The following is a 17945-nucleotide window of genomic DNA, read 5'->3' as shown; positions in this document are numbered from 1 at the left end:
TGATTTTTGATTATTTTATCAAGACACATGATCAGTACAGACGTATAAATATATCACAGATAATGTTTTCCTAAAATTCCTACAGATAGTCCAGTATTTTACAAGTCAATGTTAGACAGGAAGTCCTCATCAGGCTCAGTGTGTAATGTGGTGACCTTGGCAGGAGGGGATTTGGCATCATCTAGCAGCTTCTTCTCCAGCGCTGCATCCTCTGGGCTGAGCTTCTCTCCTTTGGTCATTACATACACGAAATATTCAAAACCTCCGTCGTAACTGAACTTCTTTATCGACCAGTTATACTCGGTGCGAGCGTAGAGGCGTTTCCTGAGGAAGGGGCTGTGGAAGGTGATGGAGACGAATCGTCCTCCGGGCTTCAAGCAGCGACTAATCTGGGTGGAAAAAAAAAGAAAAGAAAAAGACGACAAAGAGTATTAGAAGATTATAAACTAACCAAAAACCTCTACCTCTACCTGAGCAGCCACAGTTGCTGAATCATTTCAAAGCGCTGCTGTCACAGTGCACGCTATCATCACCGTGACTGTTTCTATGTTTCATAAATGGATCTGAAAAGCTGACAATGCATCAGCAGGGAAAGTTTCAGGCATCAACTCACTCACAATCAATGGATCAATTCATTTTATCTGTACACCAGAACATGTTGCAAAAATCATTAAAAACTTGCAGGTTTTAAAGGCATATTTTATTTCGTTAGAACTTTTTTTGCCGACATGATGGAAAAGGTGCTCCACAGGGCGATGACCTGTGTCATAGTCCTTCTACACCTCGGTCAAATACCAAATTCCCTCAAAAAAAGGCATCTCTCCAGTCAGGCGCATTGCATCGCTGTAAGCCAGAGCTAACGTTCTGCAGCGGGCGAGCGGGCTGCTCAGCCATGCAGGCCGATAACACAGCGTGACAGCAGGAAAACTGTGAAGGTCCCTCCGTATGAATAATTGTTGTTCTGGGTTCGTCAACACTCCAGTGTGTTGATCCTTCGTGCGAGATACACGTGTGCATCGCGACACAGTAAGCTTCAGAGGGCTGCAGAGGCCGAGCACGCGCACACACACGCACACACACGGAAAATGAAAACTGACACAAGCATGCAGAGACGCATTTAGCTGGAGGGAGTTTCTCCAGAGACAGAAGTGTGCATGTCGCAGTGAAGAGACATAATCTGCAGAGCTCTGAGCAGTGGGCAACAAACTTACACTATTTCTGACATCAACATGTAAACTGGGACCACATGTTGTCCCAACACATCGCCACGGAACGATTACAGGCGGACAAGCAGGTTTAATGGCAACAAGTGAGCATGAACCTGCAAATAAACAACAGCTTGGGTCACGTGCCGTGGACTCGAGTCCGACTCGACAGGACAGACAGGACTTGACCAAAAAAAAAAAAGAATTGACCTGATTTTCAACCAACTAAAAACTGTTCAACACACAATACTTCAGGTTCAAAAAACACAATTTGAGTTGCAACGATGAGGGTTCCCTAAGAAAGGAGAGTTGAGGCTACAAATGCTGTCTGACCAACTATGACTTGGCTAATTCATGCAACTCTCTAGATACTGGTGTCCTACGTCATCCTGCCACTCAGACATCCTGAATCCACCATTGTCTGTTTCTAATCTGAGCTATGAGTTGTTGGTGGCTCACATACATTTAATGGAAGTTTTGGACCTGATTTCAGACTTGTTTGTCTAATCTTGGGCTCTTGACTTCAAAGAATCTGACATCCGACATCCGAGCTCTGCAAGCAGTCAACGATGCCTTAGGATTCTTTTGTCTAATTGAAGATGAACACCACGTGGACATCTACTGTTTCAAGGGAGCAGTTAACTAATTATGAACATGTGAAAATTCTTAATTCATGAGCTAATTCATGATTCAAGCCTGTCACTGTAAAGTGCTGTGACAAGCTACTGCCTGGTCTCTGTGGATGGCTCCATGCCTGGGCTGTGAAGGGCTCACATGTGACCATCATGAAAGCTGCGGAGGTAATGCAAAGCAGCCAGGACGGAGTAGTAGTAGCGGCCTGCACAGCGGCTCCCCCCTCTACGCTCTCTCCGGGTCTTTAGAGAGAAGGGTCGCTCTGAGATGAGCACGTGTATCCTGCTCTTCTCACATGATTTCATCTCCACCAGCAAGCAGCCCGATCATGAATTATTCACTCTCCACTGTGACACGGAAGAAAAGCGAGAGGAAGGGTGGAGGGGGCGCTGGATATGGGAGAAAATGAGTAATATAATGCACAAAAATGGAAGGGAAAGGGGTCTGCTGATCTGGATTAGGTCACGCCTGATGAAAACACACAGTAGCAGAGAGAGGAAAGAACATAAAGTGTGGACATTTTTTTTTTTTGCCCAGATATCATAAGTGTTCCTGAACCCAATAATAAATCTACATACAGAATCAACAGTCTCATTTTTTAAAGTCTCAACTTAGCTGTCGGGTGAAAACTCCCATTAAGTGGAACAAATGTTCCTCTTCAGGGCAAAATATAGCTCGAGCGTTAATATGTGATGAGTGCCATGAATTTCCTAATCTGAAATTTTAAGAGGAACACTCCACATCTGAAACAGTGAACAAGCCTATATTCTAAAAATGTTGAAGATGTTTTTGGCCAGGATGTCTTCAGTTGAGCTTAAAGGACAAGATCACCTTTCTCACACACACACACACACACACACAATAAAGTTATTTACACCCTCAAAGCGTGGCCAAGCTCGAGCACCCATTTCAGACGGGCTGCGAGCTGACGCTTCCATCTTGGGAGACAAAGACTTCTGTTTAAATAACGGTGTACATAACATCTTTTAAAATCAATTTGGGATCTCTGGGATTCTGGGGATTAAGTCAGACAAGATGTATGGAGCCATATTGTGTTTGTTTTTCTGCCATTTTTTATTTCCATTTCAAAACAAGCCCCAATTTACTTTGGCTGTTTTGGAGAATACGGCAATGCTGTTTGGCTGTGAAGCTCCAGCAGTGTTTTGTGGACTATGAAAACTTTACCCTACATACAACAACAACATATACAAGATTCAAAACATATAAGACTTTGGAGTCATATTACTTTTGCTTTTGACAGCGCTAGGCTAACTGCTAGCCCTGCCTCAATCGTTCTTACTAAATTTGCCTAAATCAGTGTTGGATCGCTCTCTTTCTCTCTCATTTGATATCCTTATCCAACTCTGGGTGACTACCAGTACTGCAGCATACAAACATAATCTCTCTCAAAACAACTCATATTACCTTAAATCTAAAATAATCAATCACTCTTCATTAGGAAGCCTAAAAACATTCAAACCAAAATGACAGATTTCCTGCCAACACGACACTGATTTACTCCTGGTCTGGTTTTAATCCAAACCAGGAACGTTTGGTCTCTTTATGTGCTGGATATTTGTCTATAGTCACTGACGCCGTCTGCCTGCCATCTGGCAGTGTTCAGGTAGAGTGCGATGTGCTTAAAGGAGCTTTGTTGCTAAAACAGCTGGGATTAAATACGCAGGTTGTGCAAGGCCAAACCGCTGAGCGTAGCTGCAGAGATGGGTGCTATTCTTTTTTTTGTTGTTGCAATTTTGGTGCTGTGATTGACCCCTTTATTACAAAGTGCTTTTTTTTTGGGTCAATGTCAGTATAAAAATATACCAGGTTTAAAGCCAACAGTGAGGAGCATACGTTTGATGACATGATGACAGTTTCCCTCAGAAGGTCAGGTCACAAAAAGGACAGTAAACCAAGAGAGGGGAGTTAACAAAGTGCATCATCCCGACTTCACCCCTTCAGCCATTATTCATGATACACTGAGATGTATGGGTGCACCCTCTGTACCTGTGCAGTGTAACTCCAGAGCCTTATGTCACTCTTGGTCGGAGGACTGACGTCATTGCAACCCGAGATGACACTGAACTATAGAGAGCAGCTCAGCCATAACCGTGACCTGCTCGACAGCCCGGCTGGCAGCTGGAGGGCTGCTTCAAACAGCACATTCTCGTATGTTTCCCACCCTTAATACCCCTGCCCACTTCATGTTTGTTTGCAGGAAACTGATTCTCACATACACAGCAGCACCGCCATGCGTGTTTGCACTCACAGGAAACCCTTATGAGAAGGAGAGAATGATGCATCGAGTGCGGTGAGTCATATTCATATGCTTACATTCCGTACGTTATCGGCACACTCACTATGATACACACACACACACACACACACACACACACACATCAGAGTGGTGGTATTATTATGATATGAAGCATCAACAGTGGCGGGTCTGATGTTCATCTGCTCTGAATACGGCAGATGAACAAGTGTTTAACATACAGAAAAAAGTTAAGAGCGCATTTTTCAGGACGTGTAGATAAGCCGTAAAAAATGTCTCGGATCAACAGGTGAGTGAGGGCTCGCTGGCTGCTACACCCAAACACTGGAGTAAAGAAACAGCATCCCCAAAAACACTGAGTCAGTTTCCCCCCCGTCCACTCTCAGGCAGACGCCTGTAAGCTGATCCTAAGTGGGCCACGGGGCTTCTCCAAGAAGACAGAGGAAACCACTCTGTTAGTGCCCATCTTCACACACTCACACTCTACTGATTCGATTCCTCAACACCCACACTCCATCACGGCTCGCTCACACACACACACACACACACACACACACACACACACACACACACACACACACACACACAGCATCATGGCCTCTTCTGAATTATTCAGCGTGGTGGCGGAAGCTCGTGTCTAAGTGACCTGACCCGTCTTGAGTGCACTGCAACAAAGAGGTAATGTGAGATCTGGAGTCAAGGTCCCACATGAGGAATTCCAGGTAACCCCACGGCCATTTTGAGATGTTGTAGGACGTCTCTTTTCATTTTATTGTATATGAATGAGAGTCGGCATGTGATAGTATTGATTGTTTTCCTTCCTCACACAGCAGCTCAGGTGTATCTAAACTTATAGCCATGGTAGCTGAACAGCTAGGAATGGAAATATTGTTCAGTCAGTCGGTTCACAGCTAAATCCAGACTGACATGTCTCAACAAATCATCAGTGGATAGTCATGAAATATGGTACATACATTTATGGTCCACAGAAGATGCCTCCTATTGATTTTGGTGATTCTTTGACCTCGTCTTTAGCGCTACCATCAGAAAAAGTTTCTGGTGACTCCCAGACTTTTCTTGTAGCACCTCCTGCAGGTTTAATCCAGATTTTCGATCAGACATTCATAGTTACCAGCTGATGAATCCTCCTGATCAGGATTTAGAATTCATCACACTGCTTTTTTTTTAGCTAGTTGTTGCTTATAAACCTCAATTTCATGATGCCATTATGTCTGCAATCTGGCACAAGATCTCTCAGGAACAGCAGCAGGCCTTGAAGTCATTTTTCACAGTGGCCAAACCCTGAAATTACAACATCAAGGCACTTGCATCACTTGGAAACACAGTGGGGTGACAGTTGTCCATTTTTCCCACTTTCAGTTTCACTTGTTGCCAAACCAAACCGATGATGCAACATCGTAACAAGCTGCAGCTGCAGTTTTTTGAGTTTAAATGCAGCTTAACAATCAGAACATCGTGATCGACCCCATTAACTACGAGCTTGGTGGACTTGACAGTCTTTGTGTTGGGAGAAATAAATGATTTGAAATAAATTTGAATTATTAACTTTGTATACGTCAGTCTGAGTCACTGCCTGACCTTTTCTGCATTAGTCGGAGAAAAGATAAGCTGTCGATCCAAGGAGAATGACATTTCATCTCCTCGGCAGCCTCTCTTTCTCCAGGTGTATGTCCTCAGTTTCTCCTATTCACGGCTTTGTCTTCCTGTCCTTACGGGATTGCAATAATACTCATCCTCTGTTATCTCTATTCTCTCCTCTCTGAGCTCCGGTTGGCCTTAAGATACTGTACATGAGATAACGGTGGTCAGATGAGGATTCAGGTGGCGGGCGGTCACATCTCACTCTGTGGATCCACTCAGCAGGACCTTCAGGTTACATAATCTGGGTTCATCTGAGATTCAGAAAAGTATTTTGTGGCTCCTGAGGGAGAAAAAGGCCCACACTGTCATCCTTTCTATTCATCCTGCATCAATGCATCTATTAGATGATTTACGACAGCTGTTCACATGTTCTCTACATCAGTTAAGGGTTGAAATGTTATTATTAAATATTATTGGTATTACTTTCTAAGTTTTTAAGTCCAAGCAACTAATGGGGACAACAATTTATGAAACTGGTCAGCTACAGGTACACTGGACCATCAACATGAATTTGTAGCTGTTACTTTAAGATTAAAAAAGTGATAAGTTGTTTCAGTAAGTGCGGTCGATTAGGCACCAATCACAGTACACGCATTTAAAATACTGACCAGCTCAGATTGCTCAGTGTCCAGCAACATTATGGAGATGACTTCTACAGAAAAAGACATTTTAGCTGAAGAGTAAGATCTTTTGTTTTTTCTTGTTAACCTTTAAATGCAACAAATAAAAACTAGAAGGTGGATCCATTTGGATTTTCCTGGTCAAAACTTTTCTCTGCTCTGATTCTCTTTTTTAACTTTCGACTTCCCATCTACAAAAATCCTGGAAAGCTGCAGTAGATAAATACTTTGTTTTCTAAATTACACACAACCTGACTGATAAAAACTTCTAGGAAAGGTTCTGTAAATAGGAAATTGCCCAAATGTTATCATGACAAGATACATGAATGATGGATGGACACTGTTGTTAATAAAGTGGGACGGCAGCTCTGACTGGTCAGGCTCGGATGCGTAGTCCGCTACGCTTCTCAGAAATCAGTTACTGTTTGTTCTGAAGCGACGATGGAGGCTTTTTCATGCGGGGGATGATTAGTGAGAGCAGAGGTGGATCCTCCGCGTACCTTTATGTGTGCGTGCACCCACCTCGCTGTGGGTGATGCGGTGCTGATCAGCGGGCAGAGACAACAACAGAGTGCTATCTCTGGTCAGCAGACTCGTTTCGAACCACTGCCTACTGTCTCCTTCAGAGATACTGTACACACACGCACACACACACAGAACAAAGCCCACATGCACACTCAACATGCACAGGCAAACACACAGCTGAACTGGGGCAGAGAGAAACAGGGAGGAGGTGTGCTTTTTTATTTAGGTCATATTTCAGATCATTATTTATACATTTTTCTCCCATCTCCTCCGAGGTTGTTTACTGGTCTCATGTAGCTCGGCAGCCCCCGCCCGCCCCATCCCCTCCCTGAAGGAATGCTTGTTGAAATCAACTGCCTCTCTCTTCCTTTTCCATTTCACCTCACCCCGTAGCCTGCAGCCAGGCATGTGGATGGCAAAAACGTGTAAACGTCTCGAGGAGAAAAAAAAAAAAGGAACGAAGTGGGAGTGGGAGAGAGGAACATGGAGGAACGTAGGGGTGGTGAGAAAATAACGATGGGAGGGAGGGGTGAGAGAATGAGGTCTCATCGGCGGTCTCCTAACAAAGCAGATCTGCTCTACCCTCCAGGGGTGCAACAGCCTGCTTGGTTTCCTCCATCCCTCTATCCCTGTTTTAACGCTCCTCTTCTCTTCTTCTGTCTCCAAGCTTCTGCCTTCAAGAGGCAAATGTGCGAACGCTATCAGGCACCATCTGCCCTGGAGGAGCTTGATGTGCGAGTATAACATTTGCCTGAGCGAGTGGGCTGTTGCTGCCCAGGCAAGGAGTCTCGTCCGGAAAAGAAACATGCTTTTGATTTTAAAAAATTGACACAAAACACAAAAACACCCTCTGTTTTTGCTCTAATCTACAGACCTAGATTCCCACCGGAAGACTTACAGTACTCGGCACGGTGACGGGTAACAGGGAAAAACGTGCGAGTGTTTGGATTCCCTCTCCCCACCCTCCTCCAACATCCCCGACTTCTCCATTCTGCCCACCCACCTTTCCTCCCCTCACCCAGATCACACCCCATGTCCTCCACCCACCCACTAGCACGGATAAATTATACATCAGAGACCCCCTTCTCCTGTTCTCTCAACATCCATCCACCCTTGCCTTTTGCACAACAAAAAAAGAAAAAGAAAAATGGCTTGTTAGCGCTCAAGTGAACATATAGAAAAAGACGGAAATCTCTAGGCTGATATGAATCTGAGCGCAGGTTGTGTGGGCTTGCGGGGGCTCGTGCTGCCGTAGGAAGACAACAACATCCTGCCTTTTTAAAAGTAGGCGCATCCCTCCCTCACACCCAGCGTTGTCATGGAGACAAAAAGTTTTTTAGCGCTGGTCACGGTAACGTATGTAGGTCAGAATGGGACACCTCTCCAAAAACAAAAAAGCTGAGCAGTGGAGCTCGAGCCCTTCGTTAGGCGAGGAGGATTGCCAGAAAGTTCAGATAACGAGCTGAGAATACAGCTCGAGAGACACAAAACCACACTGAGTGTTTACAGAGGAGATAAACATCATTTCACTGGGAATTTGAGGCTTTTTCTGTCTACCGACGAGCAAGACTATGCGTCAGAAAAGTCTTTTCTTGGCAGCCTAATTAGTGGGTTGACTTGAGGTGAATAAAGAGTATTTTTTTAAACAATAAATGTGGCTCATCTGGGTCACTGCTGATGTGTTTTTTTTTACGAAGCGCATTCTGAAAGCCTCGTCCGGTCATATCCTTTGAAATGAGGGGAACTCTTGTCTTCAGGGAGATTTCTCAGCAGCGTGCCCCTGCTGTGCAATGCGATGTCAGTGTGTGTGTGTGTATTGTGTGGCCTGTGCGAGTGCGTCGGACCGCCGTCTAACCGATCAGCATCTTCGCATTCAAGTAGCCACATTCTCCCCCTCTGGCAATCCGGCACGCCGAGCTAAAATTAAAAACCTCCCTTTCTTCCCTTTCCATCAAAAATAACCGTCTCTGGCTTTTATCTCTCCTTTCTTCTTTATCTCTCCCACTCCCTCCTCAGCCTTTCAGCCTTCCCTTTCCATCGGGGACCGGAGAGAGGTTTGTTTTAATTACTGAACTACTTTTCACACCGGCGCCGAAAGACAGAGACACACTTCAGACACCCACACTCGCCCACTGTCATGCTCCCAGCATCCTCGCACTGGCTTTCATGCCTTTACAAACAGTTTGTGTGAGCATTAGCCTGTGTTTACTTTTTCTAAAAAAAAACTTGCCTTTATCCATGGTCACTTCTTCACAGCGGTCAAAGTTACAGAAAGCAGCATTTCACTGCAGTCAAATATGCTAAATGACTCGAGCAATGTTTGCTATTTTTGGTGCAGAGTGATGAAAAAATGATGCACACTTTGGGGAAAAACTTGGAAGGGAAGGCACAGAGTCAGCGAATGTGTGATTAATAAACTCATCTGCCTCTCAGAGCAGTTCAAAAAATAGTAAAACTCAGAGGAATATGAGCTGCGGAGAAACTGGAGCAAAACGTGAGCAGCTGGGAGAGGGATGGTGTCCCCCTCTCTTTGCCTCACAGTCTCTGGATCTGATACTTTTAAAGCCCAGGACACTTATTACACTTATCAAGCCCTTGGTGGCACTTCTATGTAATTATCCATTATCCAAGTTCTTGTGGGGAGTCTTGCGTCAGCAGCCGCTGGGTGATTAGTTTATTGTTGCCATTCTCTATTTAGCAACAATTACACAGCAGCTTATTCTTTCCTACTTTATATGATTAGTTTTCAGCCATTAACAGCCACCACATAGCTAATATATTTTTCATATTTCACGTTTCATATTTTAAAATCCAATCAAGAGCGACAGATATCGCGGACAGATCCAGAGCCAAAACAGAAACTTCAATAAAGTCTTCACATTCAAAGCGTCTGTCTCTCCTTTTTAATGGCGAACCAGAGATAAAGAGCTTGGCAGCAGCTGGAGAAGGAAGGAGACACAGTGAGAGAGGCAGGCAGAAAAAAGGAAGTAAAATGGGCCAGTGTGTCTGGCTGCTGAAGGGGTCTCCCGCGGGACGGGGAAGGGGGACAGGACAGCCCGGTGGAGGTTCCAGCAGCACACTAACACAGTCCAGGCCTTTCACTAGGCCAGTAGCACAGGGAAGCCTCTGGACGTGAAACCAAAGACACTGGCACCGGAACCACCTCGACGCTTCCAAGGCAGCTCTGAGGGAGTACTCTGTCTGTCGTCTTAAACTACTACTACTACTGCTAACTTGTCGATGAAGTTCACAAGAAATATCCGACCCTCATCGTAGAAATGATGGCCACCACTTTTTCTTCAAGATCGCCCGAATGTGAGAAAAGTAGATACTTAGTCTGTTTGAATTCAAAATTGCAGGAATATTGCTGTCAGTCTGTTAGCTGACTGTGTAAAACACAAATACCCTGTGATGTTAGCTTGATCCACTGATTGTTTATGTATCCCGTTGGTTTAGTTGTGTGTCCCCATGGTACATGTGTCTCTTTGTAGTAGTTATGTGTCTCTTTGTAGTTGTTTTGTATCTCTTTGTGGTAGCCGTTTGTCTCTTTGGAGATGTTTTATATGTTTTTGTAGTAGCTAAGTGTCTCTTTGGAGTTGTTTTGTATATCTTTGTCATAGATGTTTGTCTATTTTAAGTTGTTTTGTGTCTCTTTGTGAGAGCTGTATTTCTCTTTGTAGTCCTTTTGTCTCTTTGTGGTAGTTGTTTGTCTTTTTGGAGATGTTTTGTATCTCTTTGCGGCAGCTGTGTCTCTCTCTTTAGAGTAGATTTGTCCCTTTTTATTGTCCTTCTCTTTATTTCTTTTGTGTCTTATTGTAGTAGTTTTACTTTAGCAAAGATATAATAACAGCTAACACAAACAGATGTCTGGCCTAGGGCCCCCCTAACAGCCTCAGTGCGTGAGCTTGTATCCAGTAGGACCCTGTTCATCCATAGCTCGAGCAGAACTTGATCAGATTGGATTTTGCCTTGCCGAATGGTCGCTGTGCTGAGGCAAAATGCAGGCAGGACAGGAAAAGCTAGCACACGTAAGGAGCTGACAAGAGCATTCGACAAGATGAAAGTCTTTTACTTCCACTTTTTGTAAAACCCATTCCTGCAGTTATGGTCCATTATTGCCCTATCTGAAACTGGCTAGACAATGGCGAGCTTTGCATTTTTGACAAGTTTGGTCTAATCAAGCTCAGCGTAAAAGAAGTTCAATTAGCAACAGCCAGCAAAACGTTGGCCATGAGTTTTGTGTTTGAGACTCCAGACCAAAAGTTTCAGAGACATTAGAAAGTGTTATCCAGAGAGGAGGATTTTCTGGCACCAGTAACTAGGGCAAAAGAACTGGCTCTATGATGACTAAGAATCCTTGAGAGTTGCGTTAAAACGATGTGTTCCAGTTTTCCACCTTAACTGAGCACTTGTATGTTCGAATTTTCTGCCATTATTTCTGGCCCAGTACTCAGCTCAGACGCCCGGAGAAAGACTCTTCCTCCACTGGTCTCAGCCCACTGGAGACCTTCCAGTGACTCATTCTACAACAAAGCAGTAGTGGGTCGCCTTTGCTTTTAACTCGCTGGCTTAGCTAATAAAAAATAGTAGTGCCCTGCAATTGTGGAGGGTCACATGACTGCAACAAGTAAATTGTTTTTACCTTTCTCAGGTTCCATCTGAGGAGGCAGAGGAGCAAAAGTTCACTCCAACCCAAAAAGCCCACCGATGGAAACCAATTAATTTAAGACAGTGCTTTTTCAGAAATATAACAGTATCAAGTCAATTCATCATGGATGGATAAAGGACCCTGGTGCATTCACTCTGTCCTCCACTGCTTCACACAAGCACTTGAATTCACTACATGAATCCCTTAAAAATACAGTAGAGAGCAGAGTTTTGTTGTGCTGAATAACAGTAGCACCAATTCACTGAGTGACTGCGGAGAGAATTAGAGGTAGAAAACACACGTGCAGCACAGGGCTGCTGCAGCCGTGGGTAGGCCAGTTTCCATAACAACCTGAAAAAAGACAAAAAAAAAAACAAAAAAAAAACTTAACAACTTTGGCTAATTTATTCTTCAAGTTTGGGTGCGAGAAAGCGACTCTGCTCATCTGTTTGTGCTTCTGATACACATAATGTATACGTAACTGCACACTAAGTTGATTATTGTTGACGCAAAACTTGATGTCTTGAGTTTTATGTCGCTACGCCTCGTCCATGTTCTCACTTGAAGGCGACTCAAAGCACATCTTATTATCATACATTGTTCTTACATGTGAAATAGATACAACATTATTATTTATGTTTGTGGGCTTCCAACACGAGCTCTGTCTTGTGACAGCTACTGTTTATGGTATAATGTGCCGTGAGTTTATGTGTATGATGAGATGGATGTGGAGATGGTTGGAATAGTGTTTTGTGAGAGATCATATATAATCTTGAGACTGTTACAAATGAATGTGTTTTTTCTTATTATTACAAAGGATGCGGAGAGACCACCTCGCTTCAGTCAACATCTCTGTGCAGCTGATATGAGGCTCTTGCTTGCAAAGAATAAAGAAAATTCTAGAGAAAAACTTGGTGTGTGACCAACTCTCATCTGCACTGGACGACAGCGACAGGTTGTCTGTTTCCCCGACATGATGACGGCTGTATGTGCTGTACATCATTTTAGAAAATCTCCAACGAGGAGATGTCTTGGAGCTTGATCCTTGTGGAAAGCCCATAAAAAACTCCTTCTTTCTGGACACACTACTTTTTACTTGTACTCATCCAAATTGCATGTTTGATTCTTTCATATCTCACAAATAACAAGACTTTTACCAACATTAGGATGAAGAGGTCTTATTTGGCTGTTGGGCCACAGACTTAAGAAACTGAGATTGAGTCTACCTAGATTGAGGAGTTAGTCTGGGACGTCAAAGATTTGTTTTCGGTTTTTAAATAAAGCCAAACAACACGCTACATGAAATAAGCACAGGTGAGACGTCAGAGAGGTCCGACCACTGTGTTTGACTATATATCTTTAAACGTTACAGTAACAGCTGAAAAATCTCCACAGACTGTGGTTGTTTGCTGCTTCCTATTGTTCTACACTGTTTCTGCGCTGACTTGAGAATGATTATTTTGTTTCCATTGTGGTCTAATTTGTGCCTTGTTGTCTTCTGCCAGTACATTTTGGGTCAAAGTACTGTGGTTGAAAATTAGCCAGTGCTGCCAGCGTTCTGCAGCGACGGATGAAACAGCAACTTTCTCCATTATTGTCGAACGCTAAGTGCGCGCTGATTCACTCGCTGTGATTCATTCACTGCTGGATTTCACAAATCAAGCCAGTGTGAATGGATTTAAATGCGGAATGCAAATGAATGGAAACCTTAACACACTACAGCAGCGGGAATGTAAAACACACATGGTTTGTAAGTAATGAGCCGAGTCAATCACAGGCTTGGCGGGAACGTGCATTTAACTGTTGAAATTTAGAGACATGTGAGATCATGTCCCGACCACCCGGCCTGTACGAGAGTGGAGGACAAGGTGTGTGCAAATCCAAGATCTGCCTCATATACGGGCAACGCCGCAATTATCTTTCAGCTCAATAAGACAGCACTCTTCCTCTTTCCAGTTATACTGCCAACATTATAAAGCAGCGCTTGCTCTTCACACAAAGCCAGGCAGAGACTCATTAAATACTAGATCATAAAACTGTTCTTTAACCGCGCTTCTACTGTCTCATTATACGCCGAGAACACCAGGCAAGTGTTAGAGCCTTCACAGTCAGGCAGTCAGAGCTGCACACTCAGGGGAACAAGGGATGTTCGAGCCCGCTGTAGTGTGACTGTAGTATATGTGAGGGAGGCAGAGGAGGACCTGGATCCAAATGAATGCAGGGAGGCAGAAAATGGTGGTTGGAAGTGTGGACAATAAAGTGAAGAGGAAGAAGACAGAGAGATTTAACCGAGCAGGTGTAGGAGTCAGCCCTCCGTTTGGCTTTTCTACAGAGCCTGACCTGAATGTGTCCAATGACTTCATCCCCTTTAAGTTTGTTTAAATCATTTATAGGGACACTTATTGGCAAGGGCACTTTCTAAACATGAGGGAGGAAAATCTTGTATCATCATAACGACATATATGGTAGATATTGCCCAACTCTACATGAAAGTCAGCTCATATTCATGATATGACACGTACTGTAGAAATGTCAATATGATTTCATTTAACATGTACAGATGTGAACGTATCCATGGTTTGCAGAAACGTAACAACATTCTGGCGACTGGGCTGGTTAAGATTAAAGCTGAAACTCAACAAGGTGTCTTTATGCAGCACATTTTAATGCATAAACTACATAAAGCAAAAAGTGATAAAAGGTTATTGTTTACTGTGTGTGCCGCCACACTTTGGATGACCGTTCCATTGCACTTTTCCATGTCAGATTTCTATAAACAGGCGTTTTCACTTCACGTACATACTAGCATGTGCACAATGTCATTTATGTTGGTACAACAAGCTTTGTGACAGCTTGTAATTCTCAGCAGAGCTTCACCCAATCAGAGTAATTGATCTCACCTGTGCAGGGGGCCTAAAATCAACATCAGTTTCCCTTAGAGGTAAATATTTCTTCATCTAAATGACTGCTGAAGATGCTTCCTGTGATCTATTTGGATATCTGCCCCATACAAGGCCAGAGCATCAACTCCTTACCATTGATTTCACACCGACTTACAAGCCATTGAAAGAACGCTCGCAATGCCAAGAAACCCATTTCATAAGTAAAACAATTAAAAGGTACTCTCTGTCAACACAGCTGTTGTAGTGAGATGTAGTGTACCTGGCATCTGGCCAATGAGGGAGTCCGTGAAGACAGTCTGCCCCGAGGCAAACAGCAAATCACTGGAGGGTGGAAAAGGCTCCAAAAGAGAGATGTGACACCTCGGACTGACGGCTCTCCTGGCAAAGGCAAACCAATAGTACAGCAGTGTGGACAGCCGCTGTTCAAAACAAGCCTTGTCGGTGCCACTAAAAGACGGTGTTAATAATATGATGCCAAGAGAAGAAGAAGGATTGTTGAAGCTGGTGAGGCACTGAGCCAAGTGCAGTGATTGATTGATTGCTGGCTGGTTGATACAGCTCCGAGCTGTTTTTCATACTTCCACCTGGTCGGACTGGACTCCCACAGTGAGTAGAGTAGCAGTCACCGTAGGAGTTGATGTAGAAGTGACTGGAGACGGACTGATTCACCAGCGACAAGGCTTTTATCCAAATATAACCGCCAGAGGAATTCCCCGCGGCATCGGGACTGACAGCACGTTAAGCATAAAGAACAAATGGCTACCAGTACTAGCTGACTGAAGTTAAGTGCTCCAGTTTTTGAGACAGATTTCACCGTTAAACAACCACCGCTGTCGATGAAAAGCTACCTGACATGACTCAAGCAGAAAGGTTCGAGGACGGGGTATTAAAGTTTAATTGTGGTTATAGTTGGTGATATACGCTGATATCCTTTTTGGAAGTCATATAAGACCAAATAAAATAAGACACAATGTTACACAAATAAATTAGATTTCGACATTTAGGATAAAGCAGGTATAAAATTTATCAAAATATGTCACAAAGGTCTGTAATATGTTAAATATTAGACTCTAAGTAGAAACTACATCTGGAACAAATACCTGAAACAATCATTATCATCCATTCACACAGTGTGCGTTGTTTGCGAGGAACTGCTGAGATGTGACCTAAATTTATTTTCAGCTGTCAATGCCACAGCTCATTTTAGATTTGAACACACACACAGACACATTTGCTGACTGCTTATTATCACCAGTGTTCACTGCAGATATTTATATATTTCAATGAAGACGATCAAACAGACAGAGTCGCAGTTTTCTGGCTCAGGTTCATTTTGGGACGACAGAGCTTTGTGGGAAACCCTGAACTCCCCGCTGAGCTTTTTTGCCTGAGAGGCACGTGACGGCGACGATGCATCTGAGGCCTTACTGCAGCTGTCTGGATTCATGCAGCAACTCTTGATCACAGTCACATGTTTAACAGCATTTCATGCATTTCCTTTTACTCGTTTGTCAAAAAGACCAAACAAGGAAGAGTACGGCTGCCGTGTTACTGTTATTGTTTTCTCTCCACAGCGGTGCTATTGTAAGATCAGATCGGTATTCCAGCTACATTTTGATAACTTATGTAACTTTGCAAACTCACAGTCCTCTCTCAAGCATAAGAAGAACAAACTGTGATATGCCTCCAGCTACTGGAGACTTTTTCCTTCAGTCACTTTCCCTTATAGCCGAACACAACCTCTTCACTGAGGGGAGATCGATGTGGTCGTGATGATGTCGATTATCTAGAAAATGTAAATCTATGCTGCCCCAGAATGATGTTACTGCAGACTAAATGTCCACCGGGATGAATTTTAAGTCCGCTGTAACTTCATTACAGCTTCACTCAAGTAAATGGAAACCATTTGCTGCCTGGAAGCAAGAAAAAAACACAAAAAAAGTCAAGGTAGTGCAGTAACTTATACACAAGTTATATTCAATAGGCTGAAACATGCAGCCGATTTAGGAAAATGTCAGATTTAATTTACAATCAGCTTGTTGTCATTTTACTATAGTTGACTGCATATTTCCACAGTTGCATGTTTGATGATTTCTATGGACACTAATGACAAACAACATCAAGAGTGTGCTTTTCCCAGAGCTAATCCCAAAGGGGACCGAACAAATCCCGCTGCATCTTGCCACTGGCATCAAAGCTGGAGAGCATAGCGCCGCACATCAAAGCCCGAAAGGAAAAAATAAAATCATCAACAGCCGACAAGCTGAAAATTAAAAAAAAAAAAAAAAAAAGCCTGGAAAAAGAAAATCCACCTCATTCCATTTTTTGTTTGTTTAACTGAACAACCATGATCACCAATCAAACACTTCAAGCTGGCTTGCGAGCGGCTTCGTCCAACCTTTAAAGCGTCACATTCGATTCAGCAGACACACAGTAGCGTCCGAACTGTACGACTGAACTGTTGCTATTATTTTGGGAGCTATTTTTGTGGCAGCAGTCGATTTCCTGCGGGCAGAATATGCAGCTTTTAGAACTGCTGCGGCGGCGTCTAATCGAGCGGCCCCAAACTAGGTCGGCTATGGCGCGATAGCGAGTGGGCTGAAGCTCGCCCACTGAGGTCCGCTCGCACCCTCCACCCTCTCACATCAAGTGCTGCTTTAACCCAAGAGGAAAAGAGGAAACTTTTCTATGCCGTACAAGCTGTGCAGGATCTTTCTGATATGGTTTGAGTGAACATTTGACTGGGATACACGGCTGACTCACGTGCATAATTAAGCATGATAGTACATCTAAAATACAGTAACATTAAATTATTGGTAGTAGCAGGATGGTGCCACCTCGGCAGCAGGCGCAACACCGTCACTCCATCACTCCGTTGCACCTTCTGTTTGTTTGTGCTCTGCTCATCTGTCACCCTTTTTTTTTTTTTTTTTGGCATCCTTCTGTCCGTCTCTCTCCGTCTTTGATTTGAGCTGGATAGAGCGCTTGAATTCAGAAAAGCTGCGATTGTCTTGTGAAAATTTAACGTGCCCCAGGGCTGTTTGTTTTTCATAATTAACTACCGGAGCAACAATCTGGCTGCAAACGGAGCCCCAACAACAGACAGGGACGACTCCCTCTCACTGCGAGACTGCTCTGAAACATTCCTCATTTTCACATCACTCCGGTCAGGAAAAAAAAAAGAAACACATACAGTCGTCCCAAACCGTTTTGAGGCAAGTGGAGGCACTCTGAGCGTGTAAACCCAGCAAAACAAACCCCACTCTCCCCCCACTCTCCTTCCACGTGAGTAGCCTTTTCTTCTCGACACTCTGCTGTTATCTCTTTCTTCCCGTCTATTTCTAAATTTGAAGCGACATAAAAGCCGAGTCCAATTTTTTTTTTTCTCTTTCCTTTGCCATTTCTGTGTAATTGCATCATTTGGCAAGTGGTACAGTTATTTCAGGGCCCCTTGGATGTCTCGCTGTACACAAT

At 43.8% G+C, this 17945-nt stretch overlaps 1 protein-coding gene across 4 annotated transcripts in view; it reads right to left on the bottom strand.

Annotated features, from left to right (window-relative positions):
• Positions 1 to 17945, bottom strand: part of ece2a (endothelin converting enzyme 2a) — a 70829-nt gene continuing 52884 nt past the window's right edge. For all 4 annotated transcript variants that reach the window (XM_037084861.1, XM_037084863.1, XM_037084862.1 and 1 more), the window contains exon 4: positions 1 to 389. In XM_037084861.1, the coding sequence (XP_036940756.1) occupies positions 99 to 389 (291 nt within the window). In that variant the 3' untranslated portion in view covers positions 1 to 98. The remainder of the gene's footprint in view (positions 390 to 17945) is intronic.

This window comes from Acanthopagrus latus, chromosome 21 (genome assembly GCF_904848185.1).
Source record: "Acanthopagrus latus isolate v.2019 chromosome 21, fAcaLat1.1, whole genome shotgun sequence".
NCBI lineage: Eukaryota > Metazoa > Chordata > Actinopteri > Spariformes > Sparidae > Acanthopagrus > Acanthopagrus latus.
This window is presented reverse-complemented; position numbering and strand designations above follow the sequence as displayed.